This window comes from Pungitius pungitius, chromosome 3 (assembly GCF_949316345.1).
Source record: "Pungitius pungitius chromosome 3, fPunPun2.1, whole genome shotgun sequence".
Classification (NCBI taxonomy): Eukaryota; Metazoa; Chordata; class Actinopteri; order Perciformes; family Gasterosteidae; genus Pungitius; species Pungitius pungitius.
This window is the reverse complement of record NC_084902.1, coordinates 15,272,819-15,294,426: the sequence shown is the minus strand read 5'-3', so window position 1 is coordinate 15,294,426 and position 21,608 is coordinate 15,272,819. Positions and strand designations below refer to the sequence as shown.

General features: G+C 40.8%; 1 protein-coding gene across 3 annotated transcripts in view; it reads right to left on the bottom strand.

Moving 5' to 3' along the window:
- Positions 1–21,156, bottom strand: part of LOC119222863 (uncharacterized) — a 28,226-nt gene extending 7,070 nt beyond the window's left edge. Inside the window, exons 1-4 of one of the 3 annotated variants that reach the window (XM_062561254.1) lie at positions 21,012–21,156; positions 12,731–12,824; positions 7,620–7,721; positions 3,407–3,519 (exon numbers count right to left, since the gene is read on the bottom strand). In XM_062561254.1, coding sequence (XP_062417238.1) covers positions 3,407–3,519; positions 7,620–7,721; positions 12,731–12,824; positions 21,012–21,151 — 449 coding nt within the window. In that variant the 5' untranslated portion in view covers positions 21,152–21,156. Of the gene's footprint in view, positions 1–3,332; positions 3,520–7,619; positions 7,722–12,730; positions 12,825–21,011 lie in introns of all 3 variants that reach the window. The other 2 variants (XM_062561253.1, XM_037479823.2) reach the window with 2 other exon arrangements.
- Positions 21,157–21,608: the final 452 nt, after the last annotated feature.

The following is a 21,608-nucleotide window of genomic DNA, read 5'->3' as shown; positions in this document are numbered from 1 at the left end:
CGGTGTCTAAGCAGACACATCTACTTGTAGCCGATGGTTCAAACACCAGTAAACTGAACACAAGCTCGAGTGACGAAAGAAGTTGGAAGAAGATGGAGAACATCGACTGCCAACTCTACAACTCACACGCTGTTTATGTCCCGGTGCCTTGAGTTTGACGTCACCTCCTTTTTACAAATTGTCATATATATTATGACAATTTGTACACTTCAATTTCCCATTTTGAACTTTATTTGATAGACATGGCATAGCATTATTTGTGTGATAATGTTCCATTTACTAGGTTACCATTCAGTAAAACAAAAAGGTAGTTCTGTGGAGCAACCTGTTTGGTTGGTGTTTAATAGAACACATCTGTTTTCTGATGTTATATTCTCACGCTTTCATTAGTATATCATAGAAGAAATCAGGATTGCATGGCTTATTTTAAATCTACCCAGAATGTATGTTTTTTCTAAGGCAAAAGGAGCTTTTAGTTGTGAAACTGTTATCTTTTACAGTATCGGATCATCACATGTTGCTACATTTTACCTCGATGAATGTTCATGTAAATGAATGTAAATGAAAATCCCACTCGTTTCCCTTCTTAACACTGGTGTAAAATATAAGACATGAGAATTTATCACCCTTGATTCAGCGATGAATTGGACCCATTGACCCTATTGGTTTATTAATTCCTGTGAGTCTTACTAACAGCAACAAACCACATCCGCTCATTCATTAAAGGATAGTTAAAAAATGAATCAACAAAATAAACAGTGAATTAAAAAAAATCTAAAACTGTTTCATTTTAACTTCATTCTATTTTGATCCAGTGTAGTCCAGTAGTTATCAATTTATTTCCATTAGTTTCCATCTAGGAGCAGAACATACTGTTAAGCCAATTAAAGAGAGTACTGTGTCTTCTTTCCAAGTCTTTTCCCACCTAATAAACAAAAACACTAGAAAATGAAAAAGGTGCAAATGGGAAAACAGAAAGGTCTACTTAAAATAAATGGACAACTTTAGTTTGATACCATTTTACTAGCGTCTCTGTCTTCAGTCATGATCTGTTGGTTCATTGTTAACACAATACCTAAGGCCAGCTATGTGGCTGATTTATGAGTAGCCAAAGTGTATAAAAACAAGTTGCCCCCGTTTCACCTTCTTTTAGGTCAGACTACCCTTTCTCCACTGAAATTACAGCATGTGATTTCCACCTTTGTATGATTGTAAAGCAAAGAGAGGAATAACATTTTCAAATGCATACATTTAAAACTGGGGCTTAATCTAGATGAAATCTGGCTAACCTTGGAATCCTTTTTATGCAGCATTATATGTTGAGTAGATAGCATAAACCTGCCCAAATACGTTTTTCATATCTGATAATGAAATAACTCTGTCAAAGCAAAGGGATCAGATGCAATCAGGCCGTAATTAACAACTGGTAGATTTAGGTCACTGGCCAAAGGTGAATTTAAGAGCCTATACTCTTCTTAAAGAATATAATGAGGAATTTTCTTGAACAGGAAATGAAGTGGTAGTTCAGTCTTTGCCTCAGTAAAACAGATTTCATTGATGGGGTAACATCATAACTAGAGCCAGTCAAGGCAAAGATTAATGCCTTTTTCCAAACTGGGAGTGTCAACAAGCAATTCCCCAGAGGGCGGTTACAGTATACCATCAACCACAGAGCAGCTGACTTAAAACATCTAGGATTTGGATTAGTATTCCTTAATTTGTCTCCAAAATGTTGTTGTTGTTGAAAACATTCCTTGATCCTTGTCTTGGGTTTAAAAGATTTACACATGCACATAAATCATCCCTTGCATGCTTGTTGAAAGAGATCATCATTTTTTCACTATTGCATTACTGTCACGTGTCAGTGCTGTCTGTTTTGCCATACTATTATAACTATAATTTTGTTTTATATATTTATTATTTTATATTGAGGTTTTAAAACTGCCCCTGAACGTTGAGAACATTTCTTCTATTTCACTGTTTCACTGAAGGACAAGTTCTCTCAGCTGCACAGTCCGACTACACCTGCAAGTTGATCCCAGACTTCTTATCTGACAGGAAGCAGCACGTGGAGCTGGGGAAACATGTCTCAGCCTCTCAACCCCTCAGCACCAGTTCCCCCCCAAGGCTGCGTTCTTTCCCCTCTGCTCTTCTCTCTGTACACCAACAACTGCACCTCCAGTCACGGATAAGTCTAAAGTGATACACTGAGGGTTTTCTAAATTATTAGTTTGTTCACCATGTCTCAAGTAATCATCAAGAAGCAAATAATTAAAACTATTGTGCCTTTCTGGACCTGAAGTTCAAGATGCCAAAAACTATTAATGTGTTACACAAAAGACTCATCCAAGACATTGATTTGACTTTTTAAAGCTTTGTGAGCAAATCTTTTGAACATCCAAAAAGGAAATTGAGAAGAGAATTGGCAGTTCAGTATTGCTATAACGTGCACTCGTATAACTCCTATAACGGTATAGCATGTTTCAAGAAGAAGGGCTACTGAATGGCCTGTAAAATGACCTGCCTCATGTATTGCTTGAAAACCACTATAAGCTGTAGCAGGCTGTTTGTCTCTAATGGCAACTTCAAATGGGGCAGGGGAATGTGTTTAGTGACGGAAGGACCGCTCTCCTCCTTCAGGATAAGACATCAGAGCAGGGTCTTTCAGATGAGGGCTCTGCTTTGCCCCGTTTTCGCACCAATCACGGTTGTCAAGTGCGCCGAGATCCATTGAAAAAGACATTTTGTTCATGGCTATTTGGGGGAATTTGTTTTACATGACATATCTTCAATATTATGCCCCGTGGTTGATGTTAAGAATCACCTCAACATAAGTCATAAACATCCCGATCCCTATAGATGCACTTGCACAGAGAGCGCATGCCTCTAAGAAGCTCATGCAAAAGACTCATGCAGATAAATAGGCTGAATCATGTGTCAAGTGTCAATGTACTAGTGTCAATCATTGACACTAGTAGCTGATGGTAAATGCTCACAGCCACTTTCTCTTTCTCCGCAGATGTCTGTTTTAACGGGATTCGTGCATGCAAAGACTGAAAGACGAGATGATCAAGTGTTTTGCAAAATACTGAAGCACAGCTATGTCTCGCATGTTTGGCAGCCTAAATTTGAGTGTTCCTGTACCTAAGTTAGTCTAGCTTGAAAACTCTTCTGTCTTAATAAAACTCTGCTAAGTAGCAACGAGTAGATTCTAGGATGGCCGAGATTCAAGAGGAGGGGGGGGAAAAGGAACCACGTGGAGCAAATGAAAGGAGCACAGTGCGTGTAAGAAAGGGGATGGACGAAGGGAAGGAGTGCGTCAGTCCGTGTACCTTGAGGCCAAAGTCTGAGGGAAAAGGCCTATATTGACATGCGCTAGTGTGAGCTAGGCTGGATGGTTGCATACTCGACAAGGTCCCCAGGGCCAGTGTGAGCAGAGCTTCGTGGGCTGGGAGAAGAGGCCAAAGCTGCAGTATCCAGCTCAGCATACTGGACATCGCAGTCCTTGTGGCCAGAGTTCTGGAGACAAGAAAGGCGAAAGGTGTGTGAGGAGTGAGGCAGCCAAAAACACGAGAGAGTGAGAAAGAGATTGACAGAGTGACGGGGAGAGAGAAATTGAGAGAGAGAGTAGGGGGGAGAGAGAGAGAGAGAGAGAGTTTGTGAGCAGTGGTGATAAGAGAAGAGAGCAAATGTGAAAGCATGGGATACATAAATAAAATGTCAGATTAAAACTTAATGAGACACCCTGACAGAGAGATGGAGACATGCAGAGAGAACCCTCTGAAAGAAATTAAAATGAAAAAAAGGTTTAAAGAAGGACTTAGACTTGTTGTCATGCACATAATGATAAAATATCCAGAAGTGTTTGAATGTGCAAGAGATACATGCTTTTCCTCAGCAACAAAATGTTGATTATTTTCATGATTTGTTGCTCATGTGCACAGCTTGTTAGAAATAATCCAATGCTTGGAGTTGCTGGGTATAACAACCATGAATACATGTCCACGCAATCTTTCTGAAGACAAAATCAAACTGTAACTACAGCAATTCTGTGTTTGGAACACATAAATTCACTGATTATGGCTTTTACCAGAGTAATTGTGGCACAAATAGAGGTATTTACACAACCGACCAAGCACATTCAGGGAGATGCTGGAAAAAAAATTCAATATCAGAAGGCAGGTAAACACAAGCGAAGACCTTCACTGAACCAACATCGGACCAATGTGAACAGACCCATATGACTGAATGACTTATTGACTCAATAAGCAACAGTGCAAGTAGATGATTAAGTTAATGACTCTAATGGGGCAATCAATACATGACAGCCGTCAGCTCTGTTTATCCAATTCCAAAAATGCCTCTGATGGTTGTCTTCTGCTCAAGAATGGGCATTCAGAGACACTAGGTCAATAAAAATCCAAAAATTGATGCTGAACTTGGCCAGTTACTGACAAGCCCATGCACACAAAATATATGGAAATGAATTTACTATGGTAACTAAATAGGAGATGTAGACAGAGGGTTGAACAACTAAATCAAAACAACAAGTTACCAAGGCAAAGTTAAAGCATAAAAGTGTTGGATTTCAGAGCCAGAATTTTAAGTTTAAAACATTCAACAAAAATGAGAGTTTGCAGTGTGGATTTGAAGAGGTCACACTATTGGGTAAACTATACGCCTCAGGCACACAATACCGTTGTAAAATACCTGTCTTGTTTTTACCAGCTCAAAAGATTTTTGGCTGACGGGTAGAATTTTGATTAATGTTGCACTACAGCTCGTTAATAGTTTCATATTTTACAAGTGATAGCTTGAAATTGTAAATGTAAGATACATTGTGTTTATAAAAATGATATCTATGTTTTATGCTCTATTTACTTTTTTTTATTTAGTTAAAGATGCCCACTCAAATGGTGATGGACTACTTTTTAATGAAAAACAAGACAAAGTAGTTGTTAAAGCACAAAGCAGGACAAATGAGGATCATACTGCACACGTTTGTATTACGGATCAACTAAAATTACAGATGACTGACGAGAGGAATCAAAAGATAAGAGACACTTTGAGGGGTAAACGCCCCAGAGTCTACTTTGCTCAGACCTTTTCTATTCAGAGACTAAAATCGACTACATGAAAAAAAGTGATTGGATCAAACAGTAGTGTCACTCCTTTTACTCTGGCTACTCTACTTGTTCCAGGTAAAGAAGAAATTGAGGTAGTTACGTGACAAAGTAAAGCAGAGATGTAAAATGTCCTGTGTCTAGTTGAATAACACTTCAGGAAGTTGAAGGAGGTAATGCAATGGGATGATACCTCTTGCCCCATCCCCCATTGTAACAAGGTATCTTGTTTCCATCTGAAAAATAATTGTAAAGAGATGACTGCAGCTTTCGAGAACCTAGGATTAATAATAGAAATCTACTGTGCAATCTCTCCAACATTGCAAAAACTCACATCCTGTATCATTTTTAAATATCTTGAATATTTGTCATAGCAAGACTGTAATCAGGGGGAAATTACATCCTCATTGCAATTCAAAATTGGCAGATAGTGTTTTGCCCCTAGAGAATCATCATTAGTAACACTAAGCAGTCAAGTCACGTCTCTCACAAATAGTGTTTTGAAAACCTCACTGATACCCCGTCATCCTGAGAGCTGCCCTGAACTTTAAGTGGAATGTTATCAGAGATAAGAAATGAAGCTGAGGAAAAAAAAGATTCTCACCTTCAAATGGTTATCAGAATTAAACATCTGGTTCTTATGAGTATGGAATTGAAGATGATAGTTTAATATCCTTGAATAAAAAAAAATTCAATTTTTCAGGGCGAAAGCCTTGGGAGTAATTGAGTTATACCTGCAAAATTTGGTTTGAGAATAGATTAGGGATTTAAAAAGCTCAACATAAATGCAAAGCCGTAATGCCAAAAAGGCGGACAGACAGGGAACTATATGACAACATGTAGTGTAGTTGGTTGACTTGGATGGTGTTTAAAGGGAAATGTAGTTGTTTGTGTGTACCAGTTTCTTGAAGAGAAGCCACTTTTTGACCTTATAACAGACTATTTGAACCAACATAATAGTTAAGAAATAACAAATTAGTTGTAACCACCAAACGTTGTGTATTGCATTTCAATAATGCACCCCCGTGACTAGTTCTCAACCAATCAGAACGCTGCATTTCATCAACCTGTATTATAAAAAATATAAAAAGATCATTAATTACAACTCCAATCATACCTTGTAACAAAAGCCATTTAATTCAATTTAAAAAACCTGAACGGCCGGACTGCTTCAATTAAATATACATTTGGTTCATCCTCCGATTCCTTGTTCATATGTAGAACTGATATAACTTAAGATAATACGTTGCATAAATATGAAAGAAAAAGGAATTTATTTTCTAATTGTCAACAAATCGACTTAAAACACCAAAGACAACAATTGTTCTTTGTCTTTCAGTGCTCTCTCATGTGGATCTCGGTTCCAAGCATTATTTGGTTCCTACCAAAGGATAAGAGAACATCTTTGATATAAGGGAAAAAGTTACAAACGGAGCTTCCTGCCTGTTGCAAACAGTTTACTGTGTTGGTGAAAGAGAGAGATGACAATAGAAGTAATTGTTTGGGGATTATTTTCAGTGCAGGATTAATACACATTTGGTGCTCTTTGTCCTTAAATGAATGTGCCTGACCATCTATACTACAATTTCACCACCAGAATATATTCCAAACAATAGGACAATCAAGGTCAATTTATTTGCTCCACCACAACAGAATCTCCTTTAACCCTTGTCTCAGTCTTTGGGAATGACAGTACTCAGTATTCATGAAAGCTTGTTACAGGAAACATTTCACTTCTAAAGTGCTGCAGGTTTGATACTGTCTGATGACGTATGATATGGCTCCTACAGCAGGCAGAAAGCGTGTGATTTTCTTTCTGCTGGTGCACACAACACTTGCCAATACAACACATTGTCCAAAATCCTAAAAGCGGAGTTAGATAAAATAAAAAAAGGGCCCCAAAACATAGCCTCAAGCCTCTTTGTCTCCCACCACAGTAGCCAGAGGCCTCTGATACAACAGGCTAACACTTCACAGTTAACAGTTTACACTCACAGGGCAATGATATACTGTAGAGCATCAAACTGCAATTTATCGGAGGCACGGTTGCCATGCAAACACAGGAGTAATTACGAGGGATTAGAGGTAGTGGATTAGGAGGTGAGGCGGAAGGGCAGAGCAGCCGATGAGTGTTGGGGTCAGAACATGAGAGAGCCCACACATAGAGACAGAGAGAGAGAGGATATGGACTGGCCCGGGTTTAGATAGAAGGTGAGTGCTGATATAAATGATGATATGAGCTTATTATTCAAAGCACCCGTTGGGTTTATTGGTCAGCAAAACCAGACAAGCAGGTGACAGATCCTCAGTGGTTTTCGAAAGCATCACAGCACTGCATTTCATTTTGCAAATCAACTTTCTAGAACACCCCCATGTTTAATAGCACTGAAAGCTTGCCCTTCTACCAGTAATTACCTCGGGCTCACGGGGTGCCGACTCTGGGTGACCCGTTCACGTAGAAGCTCCAGTGAACCTATTTAGGGCATCACTACTCACCGGTTTATCAGTGAAGGGGGTCAACTCGGTGGGCGCCATGTCGTAATAAGGAGGCTGAAGAGGAAGCTTCTGCATTTCCTCGTCCTTGTCCAGATGAACCACCTGTAGGAAACACAGAGAGCTCATCAAGACTCCCAGCCAGCTGCCTTTGCTACGGGAGGGGGCAAAACTTTTTGGGTGTCCACCAAAATACATTATACAAATACAAAGCGAAAGGTTCAGCAGGGAATGGCCAAATGTCAATGTTTTTCATCCTGTTGGATTGGTTCCATTAATGACATGTGATGCTTTTGGATTTAAATGTGCGTCACTAACAGAGACGCAACCTTGGCTTGCTAGATGGCTAGTTAACCATAATGTCTATGCAATATACATGTTAATTTCACTTGAATAGTTTCATCCAGCAACTCTTTTTGTCAGCCATGTACGGAACATGACCATCTCGGTACATATGTGTGATCACATGTGTAATGTATGGCACAATTTAAACGAGATTCCAACATTACTTGTCTGTCGCCATTGACTACCATAAACATTTACTCCCAAATGAGCTCTCATGGTGGTTGGGGCAGCACATTTCTCCCTTTTAGGCCATCGCTCTAAACAACCATCTTTGCTGCACACGCTTTTCACACATTTGTTTTTACAGCAGTAATGAGCAGAAACAAGATGTGAAATTTGGCAGGGAACACAAGTTGACAGCAGTTAGAACTAAAGTTCATCCGCTGAACTCTACATGAGCGTCAAAAGTTATTTTGTCGAATGAATCGCTTCCATATCACACAAAAGGTATGATGCAAACTTCTGAAATAGTGGGGCAGAAATATGAGGCTGCAGAGGCGAGCTGTGCTGCCCGGCCGCTAAGGGAAAGAACCGCAGGGAATTTAGTTCACACATGAAGGTGATATGTGATTACAAAACAGATACGCTGCAGATTAATTACAGCTTAGCAAGCACAGGTTGTCAATATATGGACAAGGGTCCTTGAAACCACCTTGTCGTATTAATATGTGTTCATATGTGAAAAAATGTCTTTTCTTCCTTTTAATAAACCAAAACATGACCATGTGAACAGTTTTTTTTAAATGCAATGACAAACTGGATGCCCAGTCTTGATGTGAAACCCCAGTTTACTGTGCAGGTTTCCTTTAATGGTTTCATGAATCATTACTAAAATGTTGAAATTATGACACATCCACACAATCAAAGATGCCTTTGAATGGAGCTTTGTGCCTCCTATTCCAGAGAAAGATCTGCTTTGTGTTTAAGGATTTTAAAACTGGACTGTAGATATTTTTACATAAAAGGACTCTTTCATTAGTCAAATGTGCTCTCTGTACAAAACTAAGTGATAAGCTTACTAAAGATGCGTAGGCTAGTATTTCATTTAAAATGTTTTCAAAGTGTTACACGTTGTGGAAAACAGTCTGAATAAATAAAGATTTATCTAGAAGACATTGAATTCATTTCAAACAGAAAATGACAAAAACTAAAGTTTGTTAAAGATGGTAATATGATATGAAATAAGATCAGTTTGACACGATATTAGAGTACATTTGAATTTTAAAATAAATTGGTTATTGCATCTTACTGTTGGAAATTAGTTTTAGAATAGACCAGAACTATTCATACTATATATATATATATATATATATATATATATATATATATATAAACAACAAACACCTACTCTACAATAACACTACTAGGCTTTTTTTTGGAAAGAGACATGGAAATACATAATCAAGAGGACTGCTACGTTTTTTTATTACTCGGAATTGAAGGTGCAGATGTGACGTTTTCTTCAGCAAAATGGAAGTAACGTATTGAGTGGGATGGGGGCAAATTTTCCACGCAGCATGCTTTTAATTAACCTGTCATAATCACATTGCAAAGACTGACGCCGTAGGCAGGGGGGGGGGGCATTGAAAGCTTTTTTGTTTTAAAGTGTGATATTCACAACAGGTCCTAGAGACCTTTCAAGCCATGAAGGAATGAATTAATATTTAAGTGGCAAATGAACACTAAAAGATTTTCATTAAACATTTGTCAGTGCTGCGGCATTGCACTATGAAAAGAACCAAAAGTGAATGAGGGAAATTAGAGTTGTCCAGAACAATGAAGTTATCAACGGGATAAATGTAAGATTCATATAATAGGTATTGAACAATGCGTTTCCCCTTTGCACCTTTCCGCTGTTGAATTTGACAACTCAAAAGCTCTAAAATTCTTAATGCTGTTTTATGCATATTTTCAATCAAAAATAGCAAAAAATGTAGTCAATATGCATTAGGTTGAGCTTTTCCATTAATATAACTGTACATCAAAAATAAAAGGATTTAGTGGTTGAATTGTGAGCTGAATGCCACAAGTCGTATGTATTTAGCTGGCTTGAAAGATTTGAGGCATAAAGACATCGGCCTCCTGGATGCTTGTTGTCTACTTGGCTGGAGTCCACCTCACACCAATGCACACCGAGTGTTGTGATGTGGGCGCAGATGTAGTTACTTTGGCTGCGTCGTCAGTTTTTGTTGTGTGCATTGGGCAATGATAAATCCACAATGCTGCCAATTTCTCCAGCCCGGTCACCTAGCAACCCATCCTGAAATAAAGCTGTGTTATTCAGCTTTCGCAGGGTCCAAATTCAAGAATAGGATATACAACATTTCCTAATAAAGGGCTGTATCCGTGAGTTCTTTTATTGGTAATCCAAACTTATTATTTTCCAAAAATGTGGTTTTCGATGTTGTTCAGTGTTTTGAACTGAGCCTTGAGCAATTTTTCTCTGAACACAAGGGAACAACTATTGAGTTTCCATTTAGTGAATTGAAGATCATGAATCATTTGTTTCTTTGTATGAGAGACACAGTATATACCCTTTACATTATGATAGGGATTTGTTATGAAAGATACAACTACTCTTTGGAGCGACCTCGATCTGGTAACTTTTTATCATCCAAACCATTAGGAAAGTATAGAAAATTAGCAGCTCAAGGATACACGGACAATAAATTGAATAATGTCATTATAATAGATGATCTGGCTACACAGAAGCTTACTATCTCAGTATTTTTAAAGAAGCAGCTCATCAAGATGATTGACATTTTTTTGCATAATGAATACTACCAGTTGAATGGAGGAAGTTTAAAGCAATTTATGGTCTGTGATTTAAAGATGTTTCTCAGATTATCCTTCAACAACCTTTTACTCTGAATCCTTTTCAAACTTCCTTGGATCGGATGTCGAATGCACATGGAAGGTACAGCCATTAATGGGTCACGACCTGCTGTTCAGAAGGAATTACAGCCTCGGACAGTGAGAAACCTAAAAGGTATCTGGTCGGTTAATATTTGTCCCTGCATATGCCCACATGTGTAACAGCGGTGCTTATTGTTCACGCATCAGTGATCATTGTTCATTCATGCGTGAGTTACCCGTCGTGAACCTGCTGTTATACTTCTTTCTTTTGCTTACTTTTATATTTCCGGAGGCCGGCTTACTGGGCAAGCATCTTCTCAATAAATTTCAACACATTAGATCCTGTAAAGTGTGTATTAGGGTCTCATCTGTCCACTAATCACTGAGAATTCCTACATAGTAGTTCAGGGAGGAGAGCACATTACTCTCCCCTCTCTTCATTACCTTTTCTGCCCAGATATCCAGGTGTTTGACCTTGGAACTATGAAGAGTCTCATAAAGTTGGATATAAAAGCCTGGCCGTGCTTATACATCTGCGTTGACGTAATAACTTTTCCCCTTTATCTCCCCAATTTGGAATCGTCAATGATGCTGTACCCCAGTCCTTGCCTTAATGTCTGAGGAAGATTACTACGGCCTGTACGTGTTGTTGGCATGTCATGTTTATGTCATGTCATTTCTGTGGACAGAATTAAGACTTTTATAATCATTCACATGGAACCGACTCTGTATTATTTAAATAGTCAAGTACAGTATAGGAAGATGGCATCCTCATACAAGCTTGACAGAATAATAATTCTTCACAAAGACCTATAGGAAAATCATTTGACCCAATTCAAGAACCGAGCATCAGGTCAGCAAATTGCAAAGGCAATGAAGCTGCCTTCACTCAGGACAGCCAGGAGAGCATGCTGGCTTGACATCTTCAAAATGTGACCGGATGCAGTAGCACATAGTGCTTTTTATGACATATTTCTGTTGACACATTATGTATTGAGAGAGACTATAACTGGAACTAAATAGTATGGTGGTATGAACTGAGCGGCATATTACATATGCATTGTGAAGATTATTTTGGAAAAAGTGGTTTGCGGTGTAGAATAAATCAACACACTTTAGTGTTTAATACTGAACGTGAAATGATTATACTGCAGGGGATTGTAGTAAAAATTAAAAGATTTCCACTATTTGGAGTTGTTCCAGAAGTGTCTCAACACCTTCCCCAATTAATTTGAATTCATCCCAGGATTGAGTACACTCCAAAATGGTATCATATGCTGTTGAGTATACTCCGTTTTGTAACTTTTCCGCTGTGAACACAGTAGCAACCAGATTGCATGAGGAGTAGAGATATTTCAGGATACAGACAGTGTCTCCTGCTTCATTTAACCCTCCAGAAAAGAACTTAAGGAGGAGGATGTATTGAACGCATTGTTTGTGCAATTGTACAATCATCTGCGTGTCTGAGCATCAAAGCAGCCGAGGCCTGAACAAGGCTTTTTGCAGTGGTGGCAAGTGTTTTGCCACGGATCAGTGTTCTGAGAAAACACTTATATGAGTAGATTCTCCTCACTAATCCACCCAATGCTGACATTTCAGTTTGTCTCTGACTAATTATAAAACTGCTCACTCAAATCCAGTATACATATCTTGTGGTTTGAAAAAAAACTAAATCACTGAACTGCTGTGAAATGAAGCTGTTTATCAGACTAAAGCTACTTCACTCATCTCATGAGGGCCAAATACAAAATAATTAAGTGGAAGTATAGTAGGTGAAGTGAAGGTAAAGTTTTGTACCACTTTCTTATATATATGTTGATTGATTTTATTGATTGATTTATCTATTTATCTGTTGACTTAAGAATAGCCAGAAAGGGCAAAAGTAATAGAAAAAAAGGAGGGAGACATCATACCTGGATGTCATCGGATGTCAAGTGTCCCTTCATGTCGCTGTTCTTCTTTTTGGGCGGGGGCGGGGCTGGCTTGTGGGCAGGTGGAAGGTCGGTCCTGTTAAGAGAGCAAAAAGATAACATGACACTCAGCACAGAGGGGGATCGCCACTCCCTCTGTCCCTCACCTTCCACAGCACTCTATAATGAGAAGTCCTGCCTGCACTTGCCTTTTTCCACTCTCTCCTCGGATTCTGATAGATCTCGTGTTGGCGGCTTTGTTGCGGCGGAACCAGCCTTTCCCCCTGCCCTTTCAAAGGCTCTCGCTGGAGAGACACTGTGCTAATGAGAGTGGGCTGTAATTGGACACTGAGGTGAGGAGATGGGGATGGGGGGAGTATAGGAGGGCAGGGAGAAGGGCATGTGTGAGTCAAGTCCTCAGGGTGGATCGAGCCTCATCTAGGGCGCCGCTCGTACAAACACCCTGCCCCGCTGTGCAGAGGCTGTTTGTTTGACACGTCGTCCCTTGGTGTTGCGACAGGGACCTCAGCAGGCAAGTCCTGCACTCCGCCTTCCACTGGATCCCTGGCACCCCCTCCACACACACACACACACACAGCCTCCCTTAAGCCCTCCCGCGAGACGCTCACCCCACCCTTTCTGCTGACACACCTGAGGAAGAACAAAGCCATGACAAGCAAACCCCTTGAACTTGTTTGCATGCCGCCATTAGCACCGCAGTTAACAACTATTACCCTTCATATAGACAATGAAGAGACAGAAACCAACCTGACACACGATAATAAAAAATAAAAAAACCTTAATTGTGAGCGAGACGGACAGCTGTAATTGAAATGCTTGATGTTGAAACTGTTAGAAGCGCCTCTGTATAATTATTTCAGACAACAAAGCGAAAGGGGTTGTGGCTGGGAAATCGCTACAAAGAAAATCCTTTCCCTCGAACATGCTGGCAGTCAGATGTCATCTGTCCCGGTCTGACACGATATCAGGAGTGATCAAAGATAATCAAGTGGAGCACAGGCACTGATCTGTGTACCTACGCGCATTATCTGCGGCTCCTCCCGCCTCCCATTCGCACTGGTTCACGTCCTTATTGAATAACATGACCTTTCCGCAAGGCCAAGCGGGCTTCTTAATGTGCAGAAAATCTGTGCATGAGTGCACCCCTTAACGCTTTCTTTCACGCTCATTATTTCCAGTCCGTATCACCTTGTCTCTAGATAGAGCTGCCGTGCCACTGCCAGATTCATGTGGCACCCTCTTCAGCCCGCCTGCAGCACAGAGGCGGCACGCGGCATCCTCCCATCGTCTAGAGAAAACCCTTTTCTCAGAGATCCTTTCCGAGGAGAGGCATCCTCTTCTAACACGTTTAACTGTTACGTTTAGGATGGAGGTGTAGATTCGATTTTTTTTACGGATAATTATGAGTCCTGCAGAACAGAGGCGAACTCATTTTGAAGGTATTGTAATCCGTTGCTTTCTGGTACAGGTGAGAAAGATGAAGTAAAAAAAAAGCTGTTACAGTTGAAAAGATCATCGGCTTACAATAAATGTACAAAGGGAATACAATTTTCACTTGTCCCTGCGCTGTGTGTGGTCATTTATTTAATTAGCTGAAATAAAAATGTGACGTGTACCTCATGCTCCAACCTAGTGGTCATTGTATTTTAAAGACTGGGTAGCACTGTGCAAAATGTCATTGTGTTTTAGTACATATCTGTTGCAGATCTTCATGCTGGGATTACTCATTGTACCGTGTCCATGTCTGATTCTGCAGGACGCTCCTTTTGATTGCATTTCAATGCACATTGTGCAAAGCAGCCTGTTCAAATATGTGGTTTGTTTGGGGTCCCTTATGCAGAGTGGGTTTATCAGAGCTGACCAAACATGAAGGAGCTCCCTCATCTCCTGACGGCAACACAAAACAACAGCCACTTCCTCCCAGTCTTAACTCCCTTTCTTGATTCAATTGGGCCACATTTAGAATCTGGTTACGCACAAACACGGCCCTCGGGAGGCCGTCAGTGTACATGTCGTCACTTGATAGACTGGCACTGAAACATAGTGGCAAAAAAAAACTGTGGGGTTTTAATGAAATGGCTTCTGTGCCGAGCGCACAAAAATACATACAAACATACAGCCAAGACGTGCCAAGACAAAGACACAATGCGTGTGTTCAGCTACTCAAGCTGTATTCCGATTCCTCCAAAACTACAGACAGCTCATCTTTAAAACACACTGTTTAGTATGCAGGATATCAACTTACCTCCTGACCAGCACTTGCAGTAGGTAACAAGTGAAGAAAAACTGAAAAAGGGGACACTAAATGCTCAAATTATGGTAAACACTTTATGTTTTTATTTCCTCAGATGATCCTGCAACTTGATCTAAAAATTCATAGATGTGACATCTTTTGTGTATTTAAAGGAAAAGCTGTAGTAGTTTTTTAGGTCTCATGCTCTTACTTTTAGCAGCTGTTTTGATACTGATAAGCCAATTAAAGTAACTGCTAAGACCTGCTAATAAAAACGCATTGTCACTACAAGGACAATAGATCAAAGAAACTATTAGTCAGGTGATCAGACTCCCTTTTTTTTAAAAGCAAGACAATTTATCCAAATTATTAATACCATTTGGTAGGGGGTAGTGCTGGATGTGAAATCCTCCATAATTGTGAGCGATATCTGTATGCGAGCCTAGAAGTCAATCTATGAAATGTATGTAATAAATATGTAATAAATGGTACAATGAGCGGCACTTCTTCAGTTTTTTTCCCACCTGGTGTGATTGTCTCTCAGCTTGTGTTTCTTGCTCCATCTGATGTTTTATATATATTTACTGACATTGTCAGATCTCAGCCGATTACCTCAGAAATAGAATGATAGAAATTGATAATTATCACCTTGTTGTTTGTCAAGATGTTCCTGACACTGTCTTTACAGTCGGAGTGTCTGACACTGTCCCAATGTGTTCTTTTTTCAAGGTCAGGAAAGCTCCTATATTTCTTGTGCAGTGCATTGTGGGGAAATCATTTTAAAAAGTACTGAACAATAATGCAGCTTTAGTACGCATATACACACTAGCCATCCGATTTGTCAGATTGTATAGTCAATGAGAGAATTGGCCTACTTCTCAATTGATTGATTGATCAGTAAACAGGACCAAGTCCTTGTATGCTCTAGGTGTTGTTGGTGTGTTACCGCTCGAAACCTTGCCCTTTCCTGGTGTGTTTTCAATTTGTATCTATGTTATTGTTTGGTTGTGTTCCCCCTCTCGAGTCACTTCTGCTTACAAAAAAAAGACTGACATAACGGTGAGTACTTCTTATGTATAGTCTACGGCTACAAATACATAATATAGCTATAAATAATTGACTGAAATGGGTGTGTTAAAACAAACCGGATTAAAGTTGTTCAATTTTTTTATTGTTTAAATAGTTTTTTATTAAAGGCTTCAAAGGGTCATCGGAGGACTCACTTGGGGAATGTTGGCTTTGCACAGGAATGCATTTTGTTTCACTTTGTCTAAATAATTAAAGGACTTTTTCACCCAAAGCTTGCTTTTCTAGCTGAATAAAATGTTGACATGTATAAACATCTCATGCACGGTGTTGATTAATATATGTAGCCTTGCTTGTCTCAACGTTCCCGAGCATAGAAGCATGGAGATTTAGCCTTTTTTTCCCCTCTCCTCCGCCTATTCATTAAAATTTAAACTGATTATGCAGTTTGCCCTTTGTTTACCCGACCCTCTCATTGGTACGATGCAGTACGGCGATGCACGTCTCAGCTTGACCACCTTGTGTGCACCTCAGCACGTAGGCTTCCTCAGATCGGAGAGTGATGCAAGCGCCATGTGGGCGTTGGCTTTGTGAGACACAGACGCTAATGAAAGCTGACAAGCACCACAGGCCTGTAGGGATCGCAGCAAGCATCGGGGCAGGGAACCGTAAGCTACATTCAAGTTTGCACTGTTTACTACTCAGACATCCACCTTGAAGACCTCGCTCCTCCTCGCTCTGTTGGCCACAAAAGGCTCAGGGCAGCTTAAGGGAAGATTTGAAGGGGGATAGCGTGGAGAAGACATAACTAATCCTTAAACTGAAGAGTAATCTGTTGGGGAAGATTTACAGCAAAGAAAATGACTTTTACAATGCACTCACAAGAGAAAAGTAACCCTTTTGTTAGGAGCCTCTGAATCAACGAGGCGGTTTTGGAGCTGCAGATAATCTGGGGTTGAGGAAAAAAGACTCTTGCTGTCCACTGCATATGAAAGAAAGTGAAGTGTCGCATCCCCAGAAGCTTTTGGATTAAAAATACGCAGTATGACCACAGCCGGGCTGGTGGAAAACAATGTGAAGTGTTTGAGCTGATCTTCTGTGGTCTCATTGATTTCTGTTGATCACAATCTTATTTGGCAATTTAAATGCTAATGATACTTTTAATTGCAAGACGGGATAAATGTGATTTGATCTTTAGAAGGCAATTACTTTCATGCTTTGTCTCGCTCCAATCTTCTCAATAGGCGGACAACAACTACCCCGCCAAACTCAGCTTTCTATTTTTTTCTTCTTTTTCCTTTTCTCACAAGAGAAGAAAGAACAAAACAAGAATAAAACCAAATGACTTCTGTTTTCGTTCTTTGACACGTTTATCAAAAATGATTTCTTTTGCTGGAGGAAGGATTTTGCTATTCAGAACATTTAACTTTACAAACACATAATAAGACGACCAATTTTCAAATGTTTTCCAACACCCCAGGCATTGATGCTAGATTACATACACTGCTTTACAAAAGAACATGAAAATCAAGGTAATCGTTCTAGACAGTTGTACTGTATGTATAACATTCTGTACAGAGAAATCCAAGCTCCATTTTTACTCATAAACAACAACAGTGAATGATTTGGATGCACACCCGGGACAGCATGTCCAAGGTGATTGACTCACACAGACAAGAAAGACAATCCTACTTTGGTTACAACTTTTAGCTAGAAGGTGTGCAATAATGAGTTACCATTTATCACATTTTAAAAAGGGTCTCCACACACAGCAATGGTGATCGGTTTATAAATCAAAGGGTACACAAGTACAGGTCATACCGCTATCAATTGCTTCTCACAGTTTTGTCCCTGAAACTGAACAAATACTCTATCTTTATGACTCCGACGATCCCATTTCTTCACTTTTACTTCACTGGAGAGTCTATCAGTAATTTCAAGTGTCCAAAAAGAACAATGGCACTACATTTCATTCCTTGGGAGACAATTTCCAGCCCCTTAAGGAGGATGAATTTGCACCTAGGTCGAGAAAACAGAGTTGATTTTGTTCGGCGTCAATGTCGTCCTGCACATAATTAAATCCCCCTCAAACATTCTGCATGTGATTTTTTTTCTGATATTGTAGTAAATGAGGGCCGGGGAAGTTGGCATCCAAAGGATTCATGCCAAAGATGAATTTGCAACCGTGTCAACACCAGCTGCACGTCAGGAACACTAGCGAGTAAATTCATTTTTGCCAAGGCGGTGGTGGGGGTAAAGGGGGGGCGAGGGGACGGGGGACGGTTGCCACATTTGGCAGTGTTTTTCCGGCATTTTGGAGGTCATACATCACGCGAGGCCACAGGACAGAAAGATGAACACATTATTCCGAGAACATCGCTTTGGACCATTCCCCATCTATTTTGATAATCAGCCGACTATTGTGCCAGTGCAGCCTCTGAAGGGCCAGTGATTTATTAGGATTGACCAATTTCAAGTCACATCATGTGCTGCTTTGTGAGGGCAAACAGAGGCGTGACTGGCAGTGCAGCCAGCCATGCTATCAGGCTTGATTAACGGGCTCATCAACATGCAGAATTAAGCAGTCTGGCTAAATGCGTACCCTTTACCCTGACAATCATATAAAACTATGAATGTCTCGTGGTGGTGCTCCACGGTTAAACAAACCCCCACACAATTGCCCGCAACCTTTTTGCTATGGCATAATCAGACATTTAGAGAAAACTGTTTCTTTATAAGACACTGAACATGTTTTGACGACATGCCACAGGAAGATGGACACAGAAATTCACCTGGAGCTTTAATTCACATCCCGCTACATGCCGAGCTACGAGTGACGGGGGACGGGGGGCAATGACAACAGTTATACAGCACCGACACGACTAGAACTCTTGTCATGCGTAGTTGAAGACAATCATGCACACAAAAGGGAGGGGATAGAGTACGAGTCGAAGGAGGAGGAGGAGGGTTGCACGATGTGGTCTGCTAACAGAGTCAGTGAGTTTCAGCTTATGTGAAACAAAGACCCAATGAGCTTACATATTTCCCTCTGAATGGCAATTTGATATGTACTCTTTGTTCAATCTCAAAACTCTTAAAAGTGTTCTGTTCTATCCAAGCTCCATCCAATCTGATAAACTCTGAGTGGAGCTGGATATTTGATCTAAAGACTTAATTGAGTTGGATTTATCTTGGCACTGTTTTCATGGATATTAATTCCCATTCATACTTGTTTATCAAGCTAGATTTATTTTGGTCCCGCGTCAAATGGAAACGTTTCAATTTCACTTCAAACGTCTCCATTTGTCGGGCGTTTCCAGGTGCCAGTTTGGGTGTGAATGCCTGGTGAGTGAATCGTGTCGATTGTCTGTTCTCAGTGCTCACAGTGGCGTGCTCAAGTAAGTCACTTGCAGGCCACCATTGCATGCGGGCAACAGAATAGAGGATCCGGGAGGACAAGGTTCGACGGGGGACAGACTGGGGTCAGGTGCCTCTACTTTCCTTGTAGGGGACTCTGGCTTCTCTGGAGCCTGTGTCACACAACTATCAGCCACAGCAGCAACAGCAATGCTGAGGGTTGGGAGTGGGAAACAGAGAGCAGTTAAACTTTGCCATCAAAAAGTGAGAGAGAAAGAGAGATTAGCATGGAGGGGAGGAGGAGACAGAAAGCAATGGGAGTGGTAAGAGTCTGTGTGCTCGATTGGTCTTGAAAAGCATCGGTGACAGGCAGAGGTAGAAGCGGCGTGCTATCTGCGGTTTGCCGCTGGGCCCTTTGCTTTGCTCTGCTGCAACCGCAGAGCAGCGGGGCCAAAAACAGTAAACTCCTTTGAATATCAAATCAATTTTGAGATTCTTAAGAGGGTGGGGGGGGGGGCTCTAAAATAAGCACTATGAGCTCATCATGTAAGTTGATTAGCGGCTCATGCGCACACTCAGCCAGGTTCTGTACACCCCCAGCCTGAGTTGTTTTGGTAATATTCCCAGGGAGGAACATAGCCAGCTCCTGCATACAACAACATCACTCCCATGGGGAGGTGGTTAGCGTCTTCCATAGCCAGAATTGCCAAAGGCATTGTGGAAACCGTGGTAACCAGGTGTATGAAACAAACCTTTGTAAGGACACGTGAATATAGTTGGGATTTTCTTTGTGCACGGACAGCAGCTGGCAATGTTCAAAATTGCCGCAACTCCTAGTTTGCGGGAAGAAGAGACTTGAGTAAATACAGCAGGGGAGAGACCAGGCCTCTAAATATATCTTTAAAAGCAATCTGACTGGCTTAATTGATGCAACAAAGGAGCTTTTATTTTAAACTCAATTTACATGTCATTGCCTGTGCAGGGTTCAAACTTTAACTACCACCTCAGATTTAATACAACGGTTCTACAATCTGTGTCATTGTGTTGATTTGCATCAGAATTTATCCCTGCATGTTTCCAGAAAAGAATCATTAAATCTTTGATCTGCTAGTGATTTTTACTAATAAAATTAATATGCATAATCCCCCCAAAACAACATTAGCCTAGATAGACAGAGCCTAGATGCTGGACCTCCGACCTGCTTGAGAATCTCCAGGAAGATCTCCCTTCACTTCCTGATAATATCGGACACAAACACATTCCATAGTAGGTGACGCTTTTCCACAGAGAGACTGAAGCAAGTGATCCAGCAATCAGTCCTGATTAAAACAATGGTCTTTTGATGGGAAATGAGCTTCACTTCAGCCCACATTGCAATCAAGCAACTACTTAACGTGCCGCTTCCATGACAATCATCAATAGTATTAGCTGTGGTAAACAAAAATAAACTTGCTTTTTAAAGTCAGTTTGTCATAAAGTGAACTACCATCGTCCCTCACAGTGACTGAATAGGTTTGGAGTAAGGTCGCTGAACAATTGGAAAACAGAACGGTGTTTCTCTCTTGTGGGCTGACCGTATAGTGCACACCTAATCTTACCACCTATCCAGCCCCCTGCAACACTCTCTGGCAGAGGCGCGGTACTCACAGGTCATTATCCGTCTCAGTGCGAGTCTTCTGCTGCCGCCGATGGACCATGAAAACAGTAACAGCCACGCCGACGATGAGTCCGATGGCAACGACACCTCCAAGGATCCCGATAACGCCACCCGGGGGACCCTGCGCCATTGGCTTTTCTGCAGACAGGAGGATAAATAACAGTGTCAGGACAGGTGCTTTATGGGTAATTGATGCTGCTGAGTTGAACTTCAGCAAGAAAAAAACAAAACAAATGAAAAGCAGCGTAGACAGAGAAACAAAATGTGTATTACTCCATGACATTAGTAAGGTGGGAAAAAGCTTGGCAATAAATCACAAAAGACGTGGGACAAACTTCAGCGAGCGGTAAGGAAAAACACATTCAAAAGGAAATCAGCAGCGCACCCAAGAAGAAAAAGAAAAAGACTGTTCTTTACAAGCCATTTGACACATTATTTGTCAGGCTTGAGGCGTTATCGGCAGAATGTTTGAGGATGAAGCCATTGTCCTGCTCACCCGGGCACTGTGTGAATACCACACAGTTCTGGCCCACCAGTTGTAGCTCCATTTCTAAGGCGCACTACGTCAACTGCTCAGAAGGAGCCCA